Source organism: Lepisosteus platostomus, chromosome 17 (assembly GCF_059453375.1).
Source record: "Lepisosteus platostomus isolate fLepPlt1 chromosome 17, fLepPlt1.hap1, whole genome shotgun sequence".
Taxonomy (NCBI): Eukaryota; Metazoa; Chordata; class Actinopteri; order Semionotiformes; family Lepisosteidae; genus Lepisosteus; species Lepisosteus platostomus.
Window position 1 is genome coordinate 21,692,700 of NC_142627.1, and position 20,965 is coordinate 21,713,664.

At 46.0% G+C, this 20,965-nt stretch overlaps 1 protein-coding gene across 5 annotated transcripts in view; it reads left to right on the forward strand.

Annotated features, from left to right (window-relative positions):
* Positions 1 to 20,965, forward strand: part of ltbp1 (latent transforming growth factor beta binding protein 1) — a 102,121-nt gene that overhangs the window by 69,950 nt on the left and 11,206 nt on the right. For 3 of the 5 annotated variants that reach the window (XM_088609875.1, XM_088609878.1, XM_088609879.1), the window contains 9 exons: positions 1,468 to 1,590; positions 2,898 to 3,017; positions 6,751 to 6,873; positions 7,455 to 7,577; positions 7,962 to 8,087; positions 8,851 to 8,979; positions 13,382 to 13,504; positions 14,225 to 14,353; positions 16,429 to 16,557. In XM_088609875.1, coding sequence (XP_088466001.1) covers positions 1,468 to 1,590; positions 2,898 to 3,017; positions 6,751 to 6,873; positions 7,455 to 7,577; positions 7,962 to 8,087; positions 8,851 to 8,979; positions 13,382 to 13,504; positions 14,225 to 14,353; positions 16,429 to 16,557 — 1,125 coding nt within the window. The remainder of the gene's footprint in view (positions 1 to 1,467; positions 1,591 to 2,897; positions 3,018 to 6,750; positions 6,874 to 7,454; positions 7,578 to 7,961; positions 8,088 to 8,850; positions 8,980 to 13,381; positions 13,505 to 14,224; positions 14,354 to 16,428; positions 16,558 to 20,965) is intronic. The other 2 variants (XM_088609877.1, XM_088609880.1) reach the window with 2 other exon arrangements.

The window sequence follows — 20,965 nt, forward strand, 5'->3', positions numbered from 1 at the left end:
CGAGAGAGGTGAACAGAGGTGTGAAGTCAAAGCCTGCAAATGAATAGAGAAGATTAGATGGAAACGAGTCTGTCGTTGAGAGAAGGGGGAAGGTGTGATCCTATTTTCAGGATAATTTTGGTTTCGGATGTCTTTCTGCAATCGGAGTTCAGAAACCCCTCTGTGAGGACGTAGACGGAGAGATCAATAGGATTATGGCTGTTAGAGGTGAAATGGGAAACTGGGTTTGGAGATCTCTCTCACTCACACCTGAAGAAGGCTCCACAGCCGAAATGTTGTGTCCCTTTTCTTTTCCGCATGGAATAAACCTTTACTTGTACTGTACCTTTGCAGCCTGCAAAGAGTAGATCGCCACGTGCTTCCCCATTATGAGATACAGTACGTTGGGAATGTCAGTTATCTTTGTGTAAGACTCAGCTGTTTATTTGGAGAGGTACTAAGCAGCAGTCACCCAGTTGGGCATTTTTATGGTGAGTTTTTTTCCACTTAAGAAATCTGACTTTGAAGAATACAACTAAACATCTTTGTATGGAAAAGCTGACGAGTTCCCAAGACCTAGTTCAGCCTGGGGTGACCTGCTGTCTGAACATGATGTGATCAGTGTTTCAAAAATAAAAAAACCTTTTATATGTTTATATTAGAACATTTTTAAAAAGCACTACGTATTTTCCCACAAACCTAGGAGTAGTGAATAGTTGCACATGATGCTGTCAGACACAGCCCATACAGATACAAGTCATTATTATTAAAAACAACGATTCTTTGAATATCACTGTAACAGTCTTGTCTTATACCTTTCCCACCTAGGGCAATATTTTATTGGGTTTATTGAGGGTTTTGTGGAAACTAAAGTCAGGAGTCAGGAAACCCCTCTCTCTAAGCTGTAGCTAAGGCCTCATTTCCTCTTGTCTCCACCCTTGTCATTAATCTGAGACACACACGAGATGGAAGAGCTTTGTGGGGGCTATTAATTTGACGTTTGTTGATTAATTTAAGAGGTTTTTTGCTCTATCTCCACCATCACAGTGTGAACAGTATTTACATCCTTTTTTCAAAGGCTGATTGCTTGGAAGTCTGTTAATTGTTCAGATTGCTGTTATTTTCCAAAAGCAAAAAAATAAACCAGCTATGAGAGTGATTTAGATTAATGGGGATTCCAAGGATGTTTCTATCCTTAGTAATTTGCAAGCTTTGCATCTAAAGATAATTAAAAATGCCTTCCTTATACTGTGCCCAATGCCTTCCATGAGCATTTTAATTGGGATGCCATGTGTAGAAAGTTATGATTTTTTAATGGCTTATCCTGAACCAGTGCTGAATGTACTGTTGATTTTAAGTCATTGCAGCTTCTGTGAAAGTGGTGCTCCTCTGTTAAAAGATGAAAGTGATGCAACCTAAAATACAGCTGAATCAGCAGAGCAGGGCTAGAGAGGACAGGGCCTGACCTTTGTGTTGTCTCTTTCTCAGATATAGACGAATGTTTGATTCCCAATGTGTGCCAGGATGGTTACTGCATCAACACAGAGGGTTCGTTCACATGTCGACACTGCGAGAGGGGCTACAAGATGAACAGAAGAGGGGAATGTGGAGGTAGGTCATCTTTGTTTTAAAATAGCATTGTGCCTTTCATTACAACACCTCAAGGCGATTCAAACTAAAAAGAGCAAATCAGAAACAAAACGTCTGATTCAGAGTGATAAACGACGTCCAACAAGTGAGAGAGCCACAAGCTAAAATTTGGGTGGATCAGAGACGACACTGATACTATAGGTTACTTGACTGAGTGATAGGCGGATTGCAACACCATCAGTTGTCCAGAGAAACGCGGTGGAGGCAATCAAACATCCGAGCACTGGTCACGGTAAAGGGGAATGAGTTCTGCTGTGTGAGATTCTGGAGCTATTTTTATAGGCTGCTATTAATGTGGTAGTTAAAAATACTTGTTCAGTTTCAGGTGCCATTAAAAGCAGAATTGTCAACAGCCGGCCCATAAAGGCTGGAACCTTTGACATACAGTGTGTTTACAGTTCTCTTTAGAACAAGATTTCAAAAATGTTAGAAGGATTTGGCTTGCAGCCACCAGACCCTGTAGTAAGATCTCACAGTATCTGGAAGGCTACATGATGTCTGGTGGGTGCTGTACTGAATAAACAGTTCCCTGGCCACATTGTCCAGCACATTTCCAGAGTCACACAATTTTAAACTTCTTGCAAAAAAGACCCAAGTCTGGGTTTACAGTTAGTAGAAATTCATTTTCTGCCCCTGTAAAAATAGATGCAAACAATCTCAACAAATCAAATGTGATTAGTTATCATTATACCAAATTAACACATTTGTGGTGAGCATGAGACAGAGTATTTGCTCAGGGCCTCTCAGAAGAGTACACTGAATCTTTGAAGATTTAACGTCAAAGGAAGTACTTGACTAGAGCCTGCTGTGAGATGGAGAGATGGAGTCGGATCTTTTTTTTTAAAATAAACATTCGGGGTTCCCATGTGATTCAAAAGTAAGCGTATACAGTACCGTGACCATATATGGAGGCACTCCATCACAGCTCCAATTGAGCTCTACAGCACAGATGTAGTGGGCTTGAACCATGGATCAGGACAGTAGCTCACTGTGACCAGGATTCCCCTTCTGGGGACACAAGATAAACAGAGCCCTTCTGGGGAGGGGTGAGGATTAGCGTTCCCTTCAGCACATCCACAACTCCTGCAAATTCCCTGGTGCCTGCAGTGACGTTAACGAGAGATGTGTGGCTGCTCCACTGTGTGGCATCACTCCTGCGCGGAGAAGTAACACATCCGTGGGGACCTAGAGGCCACCTCTGCTATTGCTATAGCTAGGGCATTCGGGGGGGGTTTCCTGACTGTAATGGGAACGTTTCGCTCTTGCAGACATCAATGAATGCCTGGATGCGAGGATCTGTCCCGCGGGGCGCTGTCTCAACACTCCCGGGTCTTACGAGTGCGTCCCGTGTCCTGACGGTCACGAGGGCCGGGGCGAGCAGTGTGTGGGTACGTAGCAAAGGCGATGCTTTTCCACAGCTGTCTGCTCCATCCGCGCAGTTAGATCCCTCAGCCTGTGGAAGTAGACGAGGCAGAGAGTTAGAGGCAGAGGTGAGCAATGAGAGGACTCCCTTCATCCCGTCTTGCTCACCAGGTAGTTAGTAATTAATGCATTTTGTCACTTAATGAGAACATTGGAAAATTAGCTGGACTTTTTTAGGAGTTAGAAAAGAACATAAAGCATTTTCATATAATTGAATTAAAAATAATGTAATGCAAAAGAAAGCGCTTGAATGCAGAGGAAGGAAATCAATCAGAATCATCTTGTCACGGCATCTCACTGCTCCTTCCAGGGCTGGCGTCCCAGATGTCAGATTTAACAAGGAGACGAATGAGTGAACCGCTGTGATTTACTCTGTCAGCCTTGATAGTTTTATTGGCACAGCAGCTCTGCAGAAACAAAATCGCCAGACAGGGCACAGGATTCTGGTTATAACCTCAGTCAAATGGCAAAGATTTTCCAACAGCTGGAATAAAGTGAAGAATTTTACTTTTCTAGTTTTACTCTTGTAATATATCTTCAGAGTGACTTTAACTATGCAATTTATCGCACTTTATTTCCAGTTTAGTGTTTACGGGGCTCTGCAAATACATGGGATATATTTGACCAAATGTGTGGCTGTCTGGGTTTTTGGAACTGAATTTCTGCTCTGTCCCACATCCCATGTTGACTCTGGCACCTTCTCGCTCTGCCTTGTTTGTGCTCCCCGGTTGTGCTATTCCTCAACAAAAAGCAGATACTTAGAGGGTCTTTTTTCTGGCCTGCTATTAAAAAATGCCCGCTGGGATAGAGCTCAGAGAAGAGGAATTCTGAGTCCCTTGCCAATTCCTAAAAAGGCAGAGCTTTATTTGCACATTCCTCCTAAGTAATTAAACCACTTAAGTAATTAAGTGCATCTTTACTTGACAGCAGCAACATGCACTGTGAAGCCAATGAAACATAAATCTGCGCTGAGGAGAAATAAAAGCTTTTGGGCTGTTGTGGGTACAACTCTTGAGTACAATTGCAGAGTACAGCCAGGCTCTGCCAGGGGTCTCTCTGCTTTCCAGCAGATTCTTGCAACTTACCAGGTGCCGGCAGGCTGGCAGTGACATCACTGCGAGACGCTGAGCTCCTCCAGTCAGCATTTACTCTCCTGTTGGGCTCTGTGGAGCTTGTCACCTGCCGGGTGATGAATGACCCAGCGAGTGGGAAGTGTTGGAGAGCAAGACTGCCGGTAATTCTCTCTCCCAGACAGATCAGAGAGGGAGAGCTGTGTCTTATAAAAAAAAATCATATTTAAAGCCTCTTAATAAGAATAAGAATAAGAATAAAGAATTCCTTATTAGTGGGGAGGAGAACAGATTAATGGAGCCAGTTCATAAATAGGGATTATTAGGAGGCCATGATTGGAAAAGGGCAGGGGGAAATTTGGCTAGGACACTGGGGTAACATCCTCTTTTCAAGAAAAGCCCTGGGATTTTTAATGACAACAGAGAGTCAGTACCTTGTGTTTTACGTCTCATCTGAAGGACAGCGCCCTTTTACAATATAGTGTCCCCATCGCTATACTGGAGCATCAGGACCCACACAGACCACAGGGTGAGCGCCCCCTGCCGGCCCCACTAACTCCTCTTCCAGAAGCAACCTTAGTTTTTCCCAGGAGGTCTCACATCCCGGTACTGACCAGGCAGATGAGTCTTTCAGTAGACTGCTGTGGTCAGGAGTCTCCATGCAGCTGTGCGGCATCCAAACACAGCTGGAGCTGGCTTTCCTAGTATCAGCAATGGTTTCTTTGGTGGTTTATGCAACAGCTCCCCCTGGGGGCAGTGTGCTTGCAGTGCCACTGGTGAGAAACGGGTCATTCTCCACTCAGAGGACACTGTCAGTCAGTGCTAACTCTTCAAGCCACTGTGCTGCACGCAGGCATCATCAGTGGGTGTGTTGAAGGAGGGCATACAGAGAGTTGAGAAGTGTGCTGACATTAGGTATCGCAAATAGGAATGTGTCCTCCTTAAGACTTTATTTGCTGTTTCACAGTAATTTAACATACCTTGCTGTGCTTGTTATTCTTTCAATTAGCAAGTGCTGTAGAATTTTATACAAAAAAACAGCTTTGTGTAAACACTGTATTCAACATCGTACTGTAAATGCCCAATGTAAGTGTGTTGACTACTATGTATACTACATATATCATTATTTATGTACTATATACAGTATACTATGTCATTTGTTCTACAGTAATCATGACCAAAGACAACATTAGGACTAGCATAGTGTTACAGATGTCTTTGTCCATGCAGATATACAGTATGGATAGTTGTTGACATGGACGGTCTTGGATTAATCCCCCTGTAACAGTGTTTCTTGCGCTTCCCAGCTGTTGGAGAGTAAGACTCTGCCAGTGCTCGTGTTTGCATTATTCAAAACCTCAGAAAGTCAGAGGGACACAGCGCCCTTCAGCTTTACATGCTTGATGTCTAGACATCGTTGTTTGTGCATTGTTAGAGCTCTGCTGCCTTCTGTCCCCCCTGAGGAGGCCTGCCTGCTGTGGCTCTGCGGAGGAGACTCGTGGGCAGAGTGCGGGCTGCAGAGGCTCGTTAGCAGACAGGCGCTGGTCTTTCATCACACAGACGCCTCTTTGAGTTTCCTTCTCTCAGCTCCCCAGATTCACCCTCCATCCCACATCCCTGTATAGTCTTTCAGACAGTATAGATCATTCACTGTCTGCCTGACAGAAAACACACACACGCTCGGAGTAAGGAGGGATTTATTGAGCCATGAGCAAGTGCTGCATTTGTATCTGCATCGCAGTTGTTTTCTGGGGTGTTAACTATCGATTTAACAGGCCATCCAGTCCAACTCCCACCATGAGCTGCAGTGTCCTAGAGATGCCAATACCAGCGAAGGACTATCCAAATAGCAGTGAATATCGATTAGTTTGTTTCATTTTGCAGACAATAAGAAGTATATTAAAAATTCCAAGTGAATGGAGTGTAATGAAATGAAATACCAAGATATTGCATAGCAAGAGCTCTTTGGTGTTTGGAAAGGGCTTCATACTTTAGTACTTTAGTTCCTGCAACATACTGTATAACTGAAAACACATCATTCATTGCAAAAGATCAAGCTAGCAAGTAAAAAAAAAAACCCCAAAGTAAACAGGCACCAGGAATTACGAGATTCAGAATTCTTGACTGGCATCCACATTTTTTTTTGAAAAATAAAAGCATGCAGTTCTGCACAGACCACTTATTTATGCAATCACCTTGTAACTTTACTACTGTAAATATCTCCGTGTCAGTTGGATATTCATCCAGAAAGCCAGCCCTTGCCATTTTCCTTTTGAAATAAGTGGCCTTTGCAGCAGATTTTTCAGTGTTCTTATGAGACAGAACTGGATAGTACAGTAGTTTAGTGATGGATGAAAAAATAAAGACCATGAAGAACTGAGGAATGTGAGTGCAGGAGTTAATCCAGACAACATTCCTGAGCACCGACCCACAGTCCTTACAGATGGTGGAATGAAAAGTCAACGTATAGAATTTCTCGGGGGGGAAATATTTCCAAATTGTGAAAAGCTGCCTTTTTGTTTGTGAAGTTCATTATGTATGATCAGTGTCAAATTCCTTTGGTTAAACATACAGTAGGTATCTCATAGCTCATACCAGCGTTTCTCTTCCTGTTCTTCCCCTCACCTAGACATCAATGAGTGTCTGAACAAGTCACTGTGTGTCAATGGCAAGTGTTCCAACCTTGAAGGATCCTACATTTGCAGATGCAATAAAGGATATGAGTTGAGTCGAAATGGCAAATTTTGCACAGGTAATTTCCTCTTTTTTATGTTTACAACTTCCAGTAAAACTCAGTATTTAAAAGTGCTTGTGAAATAAAGTCTCAGGTGCCAGCTGAGAAAGGAATAAGGATACTTGTGAACACTGGAAGTGAGGTAGGAGCCGGATTGATATAGAAAAGAGCATTATGATCCACAAAAACTGCTAGGTTTTAACTTCTGTTTGTTTAAATCTAAAGAGAAGTTGCAAATGACAATTACTAACATGCAGTAAATGGAAAAAAACCCAGCTATTACGTTTTTTAAAGATGACGTTGAAATGAGTAACATTTTTATAATGTAAGCATCTGGTGTCTGCAGACAAGCTGCTAGACATTATTCTTCAGCACAGTGGGGGCACACCCTAGTTTAGCCCTCACTTGGAAGCTGACCAGGAGGACGCTGGCAGAGGAGAGGGAACGATTCTCAGATCTTACTAAAGCTTACTGCTGAATCAGGGCCTCGTCGGTCTCAAAATTAGTTGTGCAGTATCTTAAGAGCTGAGCAGTTTCCATGATGAACAGGGTAATGGTGCCCTCTGCAATGTCTGGACCATAATCTCTTCTGCTCCCAGATGTTGATGAATGTCAGGATGAGGAAGTCTGTGCCAGGGGGCATTGTAGGAATACAGAGGGAACGTTCATCTGCACCTGTGGCTCTGGGTTCAGGATTTCACCTGCTGGTGACCAGTGTGAAGGTAAGAAACTCTTAACCCCTTATGGGGATGGAAGAAAGATTCTTCAGTGGCTTCACCTGAAACCAGGTCACACACCTGCAGGGCTTCTCTGGGCTTTACAGGGCCAATAACATATGAGTGCTTCCACATCTCACTCTACCTAGATACCACTGTGAAGGCAAGCCACGTTTATCTGTGCAGTCATACTACACTTGGTAGGTACAGTATGCTACTGTATCAGACCTTAGCACGTTAGCAAGCATAAGCATAATGGTATGACAGGTGTTGATGATTTTCTTGAGTTCATGCTCAGCGTCTTTAGTTTAGACACTCGGTCTCATCTGCAGCTCCAGAGTCAGTGTCCAAATGTGTGGAGTGTGAGGTGGTTTTGCTTTATGGTTTCAGATGTGGATGAGTGCCAGGAGTTCAGGGAGGCCTGTGGAGAAGTTGGCCAGTGCATTAATAGCATGGGATCATACCAGTGCACATGCCCAGATGGCTTCCAAGTGGTCAACAGCACTAGGTGTCAAGGTAAATTCCACTTGCATAATAAATGTTTCATTCATAAGTGTCTCCCCCAGAATCTATAGGACCTTGTCTGTCTTAAACTCTTACATTGCAAATGCCTACATTTTGTCATACCTATAGACAGAAAATTCGTTTAAAAAGTCCTTTACAAATGACATCAGTAATTTCTCCCAGTTTATCTTTGCTGGAAAAGGTCGTTGCTTTCTTGATATACTGTCTGCCTAATGTTCCGTGTATAAACTGAAACAAACACAAGTCCCAATGTGTCAGCTTGTGGCCTGTGGTTATTTCTGCAGTGCGGTGATGTTGTAGTACAAGCAATGGAACAACAGCATCACCAGATCAGCATGATTGTTTAAAGATGACCTGTGCACTGTCGTAATTAAATTAGCAGCAGGATCTCAGAAGCTTAGGTCTCTGCTGTTTTCTGTGCAACCATTTCCCATACATTGTATTGCCAATAGCAATAATGCATCTTTCCAATGCATTATTGCTCAGGGTCATCCAATAAATCAATCCTTCCCGTTTTCACCATTGCAGGTGCTGTTTTCACTAGTGAGGATGCTATTTGCCACCCTAGTGACAATTTCCAGATCATTTTGTTCCAGCTCATCTCTTCATGACTTCATTGGACTGTTTGTTCGATTGGAACAGATTAGTTGAAGCCTGATCACTGACCCACAAAACCTGCACGCTTGTGGCTGTCCCTGTGCCAACTGGCTGCGCCATACTGCTGACCCTCTGTCCCCTCCGGCTGTTTTCTCAGATGTCGACGAGTGCCTGGACGACTCCGAGCTGTGTGGCCCCTATGGGGAGTGCTTCAACACTCAGGGATCCTTCCACTGCATCTGTGAGCGGGGGTTTGCTGCAGCTGAGGATTCACACTCCTGTGAAGGTAAGCAGCCTGCAGTCCGAGCGCTCATTTACATCGTGTGGGCATTTGGTTAGCTGTGCTTATTTATTTGACTTCTGGATTCCATTAATCAATTCTTGATTCATTGTTTGTGGCTCTCAGCTGATCAAATGTTAATGTGCAATGAAGATATCAGTTGTGGCAATAGTGATATTGACATTTCTCACTGACACACAGTCTTTAATCATACATCATACTGTATACATCATACAGTCATAGAGTGAATTCTATTGGTTCTGTTTTTCCCCATTGTCATTTCACGATCTTTACATTGTTCTGTGTATACACTATTGTCAGGTTTATTGGATATGCAAAGGCACTGTCAACAGCAGAGAATTACAACACCTGCTACAGCCACAGAACTGTTTTTTTACGTTTTTGTCTCTTGTTCTGGATTATTAACAAAAAACATTATATAGAAGGACTGAGCCACATGGAGGTTGTGAGTGGATTTGGCTAGAAACTTATTTCTGATTTGTTTTTTTTTTTAACTGGCTGCTAGAGCTCAGGAATTTCAAGGAAAACAAAATCTGTGATCTCTTAGGAAATCTTCCAAGGGCATAGGATTAATAGATCAAATTCAGGAACAGTAGTCAGGGTCATGCTGCTGGCTACCTGAAAAAAAAATTGGATTACTCATCATTTGACTATTTGGCAATTTATCAACAGACTGAAAGAATTTCCCGAAAGCATGAGAATTACAGGTGAAATGAAACAAGACAAAGCAAGGCTGATAGCAGATGGAAATTTAAGCATCAGCCGAAATAAAATGAATGGGTGTCAAGATACTGTAAATTGACTCCCTTTCACCTGTCTGTACCGGAGATGCTTCATTTGCACAGAGAGGCTGTAGTTAGCGTGATTGTTTCTTCTGAACTGTTCCTGCCAAAGGAGGTCTGGTTTAGAAGTGTTTAATGTTCCTGTGGTCCAGATAAACAGAAGTGGCTTGTGTGACTGCTGACAAGCTGCAGAAAAAGAATCTCAGCTGTAGCTACAGGTGGTTTGCTGGATCAAGGGCTTGTCTTATCTCATCTTGTGATACTCCTTGTATATTTTCCCACCCTCAGAAGATGCCTCGTTGCCTCTGGAAAGTGGTGTTTAATTAGTTTTACATGTGTTGCTGCTATTTTCCACCAGCAGTCCTTTGCCAAAAGGCTTTCCCATCGCCAGAGTTGTTTTAAATGCCTTTTCCTGCAGTAAAAATAAAAAGAAGGGGCCATTGAGCTGGCTGTCTAGACAAGGAGGAATACTTTGCGCAGGGCTGGTCGCGAGAGCGGGAGCTGAGGATCAGCACAAGAGGTCACTGCTAATGAGTCAGGAGGAGAACAAAACAAGGGCACGAACGCAAACTTACAGCTCTTCTGAAAGCCAAATCTACTGCCTCCTGTTTCCTGTAAAATGCACTTTGACTGCTAGCACCACTTGTTCTATTAATTTCTTTTCCTTATTTTAGTTTGAACGTAAATTTCCTTAGATCAACGAGGTGGTAGTAAGTCAAGGTCTTTGACTGAGCTCATTCTGGCCGCTCAGTTCAGGGGGGAGACGAGGGTGCAGGGCTGTGCCCTGGTTCTGCTCCCTGCGATGGAAAATCGTTTTCGAGAGGGAAGAGAAAAGACTGGAGGGGAGGGGAGGGGCAGTGTGGCGAGGCGCGCGCAGCGTCGCCCTGCCTTGGCCTGCTGTGGATCGCTCTGCCTCGCTCCAGCCCGGCCTGTACAGCACCTCAGCGCCTGGCCCCGACTTTGTTTGCTTTGGACTCCAGAACTGCAGCTCGCAAGCTGCCTTTGAACCCACTGCGATGAAGCGAGAGGAAAGGCCCCTCGCTCAGCTCCTGCTGCTTGACTGTGCCTCTAGACAGGCCAGACAGGCCTGTGGAAAGCCTTTTTGCAAGAAATGCTAATCATTGTAGCCTTAAAGAAGGGCTTAAAGGTACTATTCCTCAGGTGAATATTTTACCCCTCTTAAGAGTTTTGTCCAGCTAGGAGGTAAATTCCAACCTCCTCTGACCAGGCATTATTATTAAGCTCATGTTATCATTTTTGCTTCCCAGTCTTGAGATTATGTTCTTTTCTTTGTGTGTTATACATGCGTTTGTATCTTCAGAACCAGACCTGCCTGTGCAGAAGGGATCGTGTGTTAGCAGTGTTTTACATTACTGTGGTGTGCAACAGACAAAACCTTTTGTCTGTAGTACAAAACGTTGGTGTGGCTCTCGGCCACACTAAGGAAAGTGTCTAATTTGGAAATCAGTACAACTCAAAAATGTTTCCACATACGTTAATGTTCACAATGAATATTTAAGCTTTTTAACTCTGGTTAACCGATAAACACCGGTTAGGTAATATTACTATACCCAGTATTGGCTGAAAAAATAATCTCCTTTGAAAAGGGAGAGATGTAGGCAGATTGTTTTCAAAAGGCATTCCTCTCTCTTTAGTGCATTTTAATAAATTGGCTAGTTTTTTTCTTTCTTTTGGTTCCTCATAAAAGAAAAGAATGCCCTTATTTATTGCTGAAAATAAAAGTCTTACACCAGGTTTTAAGAGCAGTCTAGCAAAACATGTCAAGAAGCAGAAAAACAATGGAATTGAAATTGGATGTTCGGGCCAGATTGCAGGCTTGCTGAAATATTGCCTTGCAATGGTATTTATTCTGCTGTGCTCGACTGTCCTGTTCTACACTGCCAGTTTGTACCTGCTGTTTGTCAAGCAGCAAAAAATCTAATGGTCAACAGCAGAAGGAAAACTGTTTGCAACCTTACAGCAGGAATGAAGGGCTCCAGTCTAGTCCTCTAGGTTTCATTCAATCTCTGATTTTTTTAATCTCTTTTTTGCTTATACGCCATCCCCGATTCAGAACCAGTAATTGTGAGTTGTCCACATTTTGACTTGCGGCTCCACACTCTGCGACCACACAACACAGGAGAATGAGGAAGCGGAGGCAGACACCACTAACCTGCGTTTTAACACGTCAGCACAGCCCCTGGAGGTTCAGTGCCGATAGGCTGAACGCTGAACGCTGAACGCTGAACGCTGAACTCTGCCAGGGGCTGGGTGGGATTAGTTGGCCATGGTTCTCAGGCCCCTCTGGCCCTGTAACAGCAGAAGGCCTCAGGGGTCGCTGGGTTGCTAGGAGACAAGAGAGCCCTGACTGACCAGTCCCGTCCACCATTGGCATAACTCAGCCAATCATGTTCTGCCGCTTAGGGAATCCCAGTCATGATTGGCTAGCGACGTAACCCAGGCTTGAACCCACAATGCCCAGCTCAGAGCTCAGCCTGCACGCGACAAAGGTTTTCTTTTAAAAGACACATTACCTGTTTTCTTTTAGTTTTTGATCAGTTACTAATTGAAAAGTACCTGTGTAACTTGCAAGGCTGGAGCCTTCGAAGATTGACTTGCCCTCTGGAATCTTTAGGTCTGCTCCAGGGGCGCCGTACAATGGCAGACCCTGCGCTCTGACCTCAAGCTTCTCTCTCTGTCTGTGTGTCTCATGGAGAGCAAGCTGGGGTATGCGAAAAGATAATTCCTAATGCAAGAAATTGTAAAGTGTTAATAAAGTGATGTTAGTTGTACCATCACAGAGTTCGATCTTAGAAGCGGAGCTGTGCTGTGCTCTCTAGGATGAGAGACCTCCAGTGAAAATCTGGTTGTTTTTTGAGGACCAGTAGGTGGAACAATTCCCTTTGGGCAAGAAATGGCAAATCTTCTACCCTCCAGGAGGTGATGTGATTTGAATGAGACAACACACCTTTGTTAAAGACAGCATCGTAAGAGCATAGGTACGAATCCAGATGTTCCTCTTGGAACATTCATGTTCCAACATGTTCAGTGTACCGAACTGTTGTTTCAAAATTGATGGTGAAGAAATTGAAGTGTGGACTTAAAAACCTGACTTAAGGTACAGAAAGTAAAGATTGTGATTTTGTGGATAAGGAGTGGGAGTCTGCAGTGCAGGGTCAGCAGACAGCTGGCTTGGATTAGCTTCATCCCACAGCCACATGGCTGTCTGACAAGTCTGGTGCTGATGTTTTATGTGCTTTTATTACTTATTTTATTATAACAGAATTCGAATACTGACATTACTTGAAAGAAATGAACACATGCCAGCCCAGTTTGCCTGTTGTAAACTCGTTTTTGTTTTCTCTGTCTCCTGGAGTTTTTTTTCCTGCTTCAGACCAGAGGCAGTCCGTAATCTGGGCTGATGCACGCTTTCATTGTCCTTTATTGTTCCAAGACCAGCCATGTGATTGTTCTTTTCACTGAGTTTGGCTTAGAACAATGTTTTTGGGTGTCCTTGTCTGCTAACCTTGGACTGCTGTTACTGTATGTGATCGTCTTGTCCAGTGTGTTCTTTAACTCAGACAGGTACTGTGTGTTTCTTCCAGATGTGGATGAATGTTCAGATGGTACCAAATGCCATTTTGGTTTCTGTGCCAACACGGAGGGCTCCTATAGATGCGAATGCTCTGCAGGCTATCGCCTACATGCTGCCAATGAGACTTGCCTTGGTAAACTCATGTTCCTAGTTAGTAGCCTGTAGATTGTCAGTGCTTCGTTTGAGTGGGGATTTCCCCTGTGGTGATGTCGCCTGTAATGAATGACCTTCATGTTTTGTTTATGTGTGTTCCTCTGTGGTCCTCAGAAGGCGCAGTTAGGGCATGACACATTCATGTGCGTCTGCTCTTTGGTGGCCCAGTGGTTTCTCCCTGGTGTGACGAAAAACTTTTACTCCCCTGGGAAGCAGTAAGCAATCTGCTTCAAGTCTCTTGCCCCCAGCTGAACGTATACCCTGTTAGACCCAAGACTAGGGAATCTAAGCCTTTGATATTTCATGATATTTCATAAGGTCATACTTAGTAAGGAGATCAACTGTGAAACAGCAAGCTGTTGGTCAATATTTGAAGCATTTGTGAATCTGAAAGCAAGGAAGAGCTTTTAGACTCATTGAATGCAATACTTTAGTATTATCCTTATGGACCTTCCTAGCTGTGTGGAACACTTTGCTTTTTAATATCACAATTGAAGAGTCCAAGTTATTTTCATTAAGGAGCCTCGTCTCCTTCCCGTCCTAGCAGTACAGGCAAACCCGCAGTCTGAAGATTCAGATTTTAAGTGAAGGTCCCTGGGTCAGATTATAACCTCTCAAACAGCAGTGTCATTCCTCTTTGTTATTTGCAGTTTTTCTCTGCTTTTCTGATCTGAGAAGTGACTGAATTGATCTCAAACAGATATTGATGAGTGTGAGGAAGACAGCGGTGTCTGTGGGACGTGGCGCTGTGAGAATTCCCAGGGCTCGTACAGGTGCCTCGTGGACTGTCCTCCAGGCTACACTGAAGAGCCCAGTGGGATCTGTGTCGGTGAGTCGCTCAGGCTGACTGCTGGAGCTCTCCTATTCCTCGCCTGCATTGTGGCACTGCTGCTGTTGCGTTGCCAGCTTACAGCCTCACCCCATGTCCTCATTTTGCACATTAGTCTAAGGTCTTCATGGCCACATGCAACTAGCGTTGTGTGCAGTGATGGGTGAGCGTGCACACGTGCGTCACATGGTGGAATGAGGTTCCATCAGTGATAACTATGCTGTTGGTTGCACCGTGTCCGAGCACAGCTCTTGTAGTGGTTTTACATGGTGGTTTGGTGGTGGGAAAATTAGACAGGGTAAAGACCGCCTAAACGTTTTTTAAGCCTTTTAAGATTTTTAGACAGAAATATACAGTATCAGCAGTATGATACTAAACATAAAAAGAGAAAAGGAAAAAGATGTTGTTACTACCTCTAAAACCAAGATTAAAACCATGAAATGCTGCTCTTTAAAATTCACCAGATGCTAAGGAAGTCTTTGCCTAGTTTTACTCCTGCATTCAAACATAACCAGCTGCCTGTGTCCTAATGAAGCTCAGGTGTCTCACCAAGTTTCTAACAACACGCTCTCATGGTATTCCTTTGAACCTTCATGAAAGGGCAGTGTCTGTAATGTACTGTCTATAGACATCTGTCAATACAGTGTAATTGTGTGTCTGTAGGGCACCTGTTAGTAGTTCTGCCCATGTTACTCTATCCACCTGCAGTACACCCTTTGGTACCAAAAGTCATTTTTTGAGTCTCGTTCATCGAAATGTCTATGAAGAGACTACTGCTTTCTCGTAGCATATCAGTGGCTGTTTTATTGCTCCGTGACATCGTTAGACTTAATCTGTCAGCTGTACTGCTGTGTTATATCAAGAGCTGCTTACATGTGTGTTACTTGTTCTTCACACACTGCATTGTTTGCGTGCTATGTGCGGTTTATAGATTTGTCCTCTCCCCTCATGCAGGGCATGTTCGCTTCACAGAATTCTTTTCCTTTGTCATGGAAACTCAATACCGCAATGAGCTATATTAAGAGACAGAGCTCTGCTTGCACTGCTTGCACTGTAGCTGAGATCAAAATGTCAGCTTTCATTCTGCTTTATGTGAATCAGTTTTGCACAGACATTGTGGGATGCTAATGGAAAATTTAGATTTGAATACAATATAGAATACTCAGGATGTAAATGATATGCTTCAATTGCTCACACAGTACAATCTTGAAATGTTGTCTTGTAACATAAAGTAACACATTTATTCCAGGTCATCATTGCACAATGAGAGGTGGCAACTAGCATAATCTGTAAACATATTAGACCAAAGGAATCTGTTTAGCAAAAATGCATTTTATGTGTTATATATTTAACTCAAGTGCCCCTTTTGAACCTCAGTGCCTTCTCTAAGCTCAACCCGAAAAATCTCAGTTCAAATTTATTCACTCCTTTAAACGTGAAGAGACCAAGAGCAGGATGGGGCTCTGCCATAGACGGACACAGAAAAGGAGGAGTCATGCTGAAGGCCCTTGAAGACAAAGCCAGCTCACGGCTGAAAAGCATCAGGCCTGTGTTGAAATACAGGAGTGTCCTCAGACACACTCGAGAGGGAGAGAAGCTGCTGAAGTGGGGGAGTGGAGTGAGCCAGAGACTGGAGAGGAAGAGGAGCGAGCCGGAGACCGGAGAGGAAGTGGAGCGAGCCGGAGACCGGAGAGGAAGAGGAGCGAGCCGGAGACCGGAGAGGAAGAGGAGCGAGCCGGAGACTGGAGAGGAAGAGGAGCGAGCTGGAGACCGCGTGAAGAGGAAGAGGAGCGAGCCGGAGACTGGAGAGGAAGAGGAGCGAGCTGGAGACCGCATGAAGAGGAAGAGGAGCAAGCCGGAGCCGGAGACGGCTCCTCCTGAACAGCAGGAAAGAATACATGATCAAACAAAAGGATCAGTGGTACTTTCACTTCAAGGGGGAGGTGCAGGTCCCCTTGTGTTTTTGAGGGAGAGGGATCAATAGAGGGACCTCGTCCGGCGGGAGCTCTGTCTGGGCTCCGGGGCGCGCGCTCGGGGGCCGCGGCCTGACGCTGTCTGTGCTGTCTCGTTTGCAGATGTGGACGAGTGCGCTGCGAACGGCACGCTGTGCGGCAGCCACGGCTTCTGCGAGAACACCGCCGGCTCCTTCCGCTGCCTGTGCGACCGGGGCTTCCAGGAGCCGCAGGAGAGCTACGGCTGTGTGGGTGAGTGAGAGCGCTCCGGGTTCACCCCCCCAGCTCTCGCTCCGGGTTCACCCCCCCCCTGGGCTCTCGCTCCGGGTTCACCCCCCCAGCTCTCGCTCCGGGTTCACCCCCCCCGGGCTCTCGCTCCGGGTTCACCCCCCCCAGCTCTCGCTCCGGGTTCACCCCCCCCTGGGCTCTCGCTCCGGGTTCACCCCCCCCTGGGCTCTCGCGCCGGGTTCACCCCCCCAGCTCTCGCTCCGGGTTCACCCCCCCTGGGCTCTCGCTCTGGGTTAACCCCCTCTGGGCTCTCGCTCCGGGTTCACCCCCCCCAGCTCTCGCTCCGGGTTCACCCCCCCAGCTCTCGCTCCGGGTTCACCCCCCCCTGGGCTCTCGCTCCGGGTTCACCCCCCCCTGGGCTCTCGCGCCGGGTTCACCCCCCCCTGGGCTCTCGCTCCGGGTTCACCCCCCCCTGGGCTCTCGCTCCGGGTTCACCCCCCCAGCTCTCGCTCCGGGTTCACCCCCCCCTGGGCTCTCGCGCCGGGTTCACCCCCCCCTGGGCTCTCGCGCCGGGTTCACCCCCCCCTGGGCTCTCGCTCCGGGTTCACCCCCCCCTGGGCTCTCGCGCCGGGTTCACCCCCCCAGCTCTCGCTCCGGGTTCACCCCCCCTGGGCTCTCGCTCCGGGTTCACCCCCCCCTGGGCTCTCGCTCCGGGTTCACCCCCCCCAGCTCTCGCTCCGGGTTCACCCCCCCAGCTCTCGCTCCGGGTTCACCCCCCCCTGGGCTCTCGCTCCGGGTTCACCCCCCCCTGGGCTCTCGCGCCGGGTTCACCCCCCCCTGGGCTCTCGCTCCGGGTTCACCCCCCCCTGGGCTCTCGCTCCGGGTTCACCCCCCCAGCTCTCGCTCCGGGTTCACCCCCCCCTGGGCTCTCGCGCCGGGTTCACCCCCCCCTGGGCTCTCGCGCCGGGTTCACCCCCCCCTGGGCTCTCGCTCCGGGTTCACCCCCCCCTGGGCTCTCGCTCCGGGTTCACCCCCCCAGCTCTCGCTCCGGGTTCACCCCCCCCCAGCTCTCGCTCCGGGTTCACCCCCCCCTGGGCTCTCGCTCCGGGTTCACCCCCCCCTGGGCTCTCGCTCCGGGTTCACCCCCCCAGCTCTCGCTCCGGGTTCACCCCCCCCAGCTCTCGCTCCGGGTTCACCCCCCCAGCTCTCGCTCCGGGTTCACCCCCCCCTGGGCTCTCGCTCCGGGTTCACCCCCCCAGCTCTCGCTCCGGGTTCACCCCCCCCGGGCTCTCGCTCCGGGTTCACCCCCCCCAGCTCTCGCTCCGGGTTCACCCCCCCCAGCTCTCGCTCCGGGTTCACCCCCCCCAGCTCTCGCTCCGGGTTCACCCCCCCTGGGCTCTCGCTCCAGGTTCACCTACTATAGAGGAGGGAATGGGAATGTCCATACTATAGAGGAGGGAATGGGAATGTCCATACTATAGAGGAGGGAATGGGAATGTCCATACTATAGAGGAGGGAATGGGAACGTCCATACTATAGAGAAAGGAATGTCCAGGGAGAGCTAGAGTAGAAGCAGTGTCCATGGACAGCTCTAAAGGAAGGAAGGACTGCCCAGGGACTGTTACTCTTCTAGAGGAAGGATGCCCAGGGACAGCTATGGAAGGACTGCTCAAGGTCTACTGCAGGGGCTGGAACGCTCCAAACTGTAATGGGACAGAAAGAACAAATTATAGGCTATCATTCCTAGCTTCTGTTATAACTTAAACACCGTTGCTTGTACGAAACAAAAATCAAATGACAAAGAATTGCAGTTCTTTTCTATGGAACGTCAGACCAGGAAAACCAAGGCAGCAGAAGAACAAAAGATTTAGACAGAACAGCAATATGTTCATTTGCACTTCTTGTATTTTGTCATTAATGTAAAATTGAACTTTTGTTTTATTCATTTTTTGGGCTTGATTGGAAGAGATGACATATGAAACTTGGGTCACTTTGTTACAGAAAATAAGAAAACTAACATTTTAGGTCTTTTGGACTGTCAGGAAAATCTGCTTTCTTCAGGAGTGCTACAGAGGCACAAATAGAGAAGGCTTCCATATAGTGCTGCTCTCTGTGTGAATGAAAACATTTTTTGACCTGCATCTGTTTCTGGCAGGAGCTGTTTCTGATTGAGAGAACGATCCAAGTGCTATTTGTTCCAGTCTGTCTAGGAATCGACATAGTATCACCTAGACAGTTTAGGTAGGAGCTATGCCAGAAGCTGTCCTGGATGCTATCATTTGTCATTCTGTTCAGGTCCAGACAACATAAATCCATAAAACATCTCCTGCTCTCTGTGCTGGTCTTCAGCTGTTTACCTCGAAAATGTTTTGATAATGAAAGGATAGCTAAGAAAAAAGCAAGATACCTGGCGTCAGTTTTTGGACTAGACTTAAAGTTTGAAATCCAAGCATTTTGTGTCATTGGGCTTTTGTTGAACATAATAATCTGTTATCTGAAAAGTTATTTTCTCCTTCTAAGGGTTATGCAGGATGAAAGGTAGGACTGCATGCTGAACAGGATGCCAGTCCATCACACAGGCGCACAGGGGCAATTTAGAGACATTAGTTATCTAAGCCAGTGTGTCTTTGTAAGGCGGAAGGAGCAATCTGTGTAAACTCACACACACACTGCAAAAAGCAGCAAATGCCACACAGAAAGCACCACAGGCCAGTACCTAACCAAGATCCCAAGAATTGTGAGGGAGCTGAGATCAAAAGAACTTAAGCTCCAAAAGCAAAGGAGAATATTGCCTGATAATTGTGATCTCCTGCTGGATATCCCTTCATAGGTCAACACAATAGTTTTGCTTTTTGTATCTGTATGGAATGCCAGATGAGGAAGAAGAAACTCATTCGGGAATGTAACCAATTTGAAAAAAAAACTGCCTTTAGACTTCTGGGTCTCTGTTGACTGCACAACTTTAACTTATTGGCAAACAAGCTGTGTACTAAAAGTGGCTCTGTTTGACTTTTGATGAGCATGTATGAAAGCTGGGAATAAAGGATGTGATTTTTATAAGGTAGTGGTTAGACAGGTTATAGTGTGAATGATCCACTTCTGCAAACATCTTTGCAGAGACCCGTCTAAAAAAAAAGAAGCTGTGTCATTGGTTTTAAAGTGATCATTTCAGGCGACTAGCACTTGGTCATTTTGTGGAAGATAATCTCCCTCTGTTCTCCATTCTAGGGAATGGCGTGGTCTTGGTTAGTAGCTAGCCTTGTTTTAAAGTCTTATAATAAAGAACAGTGAGCTCATGCCTTGGACAGCCCTGCAGTGCCTTGCAGGCTGCTGGAGAGCTGGAATCTGCAGTCTTGGTGGTTTCCTTGACTGGGCCCACGCAGCTCACATCTTTTCCAATTTCCTTCGGCAGGAAGTCTTGTCGGTCGGTGCGAGCGTATAATGCTCGGGCACAGCCGAGGCTGATGGAACACTTCGCTCCTTCAGCAGGACCGAGGGTATCGCAGCCAGCTGCCTTCCCACCCTGAGCACGCCTGCACTTTTCTGCGTAGAAATCGCGGGCACATTTTCTCTTCGATGGGCCGACACCTCCCCAGGCTCTCCCACTCGAGTCGGTGCCGTCTCTGTCGAAGCAGGGTTACGCAATGGTCGAGCCCCTGGTGAAAAGGCAATAATATGGCCCAGTCCTGATTCAGAGCAAAGCTCCTTAAATCCACGGCCAGGTCATCAGCCTGCTTTGCATTAATGCGATCTGGCTGTTAGTCTGTTTGCACAGATGTCAAACTTTAAGATGTTATCAGCAACCAGAATCCGTAACAGACGTTGTTTGAAAAAAGGTCTTTCCCAATGTAATAATTGCACAAAATTCTATGGTATGGAAGTATATCTCGTATTATTAACCATTTCTAATCTTTGCTTACAGACCCCAGGGATTAAGATGAGGGTCAAAAATGGATTAGTTGTTTGTATAAAAAGTTGTTATCTTACAGTCGCTGATCTAAAATTCTTCATTAACCTGCAGAACTTTGCCCATTGAGATATGACCATTGTAAAAAAGTACTGCTTGGCTTGTGTCTGAAGAAGGATCCCATTGTAGTTTTTCTGAGTCTTCTTGCATGCTTCAAAGTACAGAAGAAACGTGTTTGTGTTTAGCAAGGTGTATAAACTGTATTTAAGGAATAATTTTGTTCTGCCAGAATAAAATCAGTAAAATAGGATGTCACTGAAGGAGAATCTGTGAAAGTCTTCCATAAAACTTTCATATACTGTATGTTCTGTGCTTCAGACACAACTTTCTGCCCAATTTCCACTGTTAGGAGGCAACGTGCTGTGCTCTAAATATGGCACAAAAAGTTATGTGCCATTTTTAACAAGGACGTGTTTGTGTGTAGTAAAAAAAGGAAATGCCTGGAGAGTTGAAGACCAGATACAG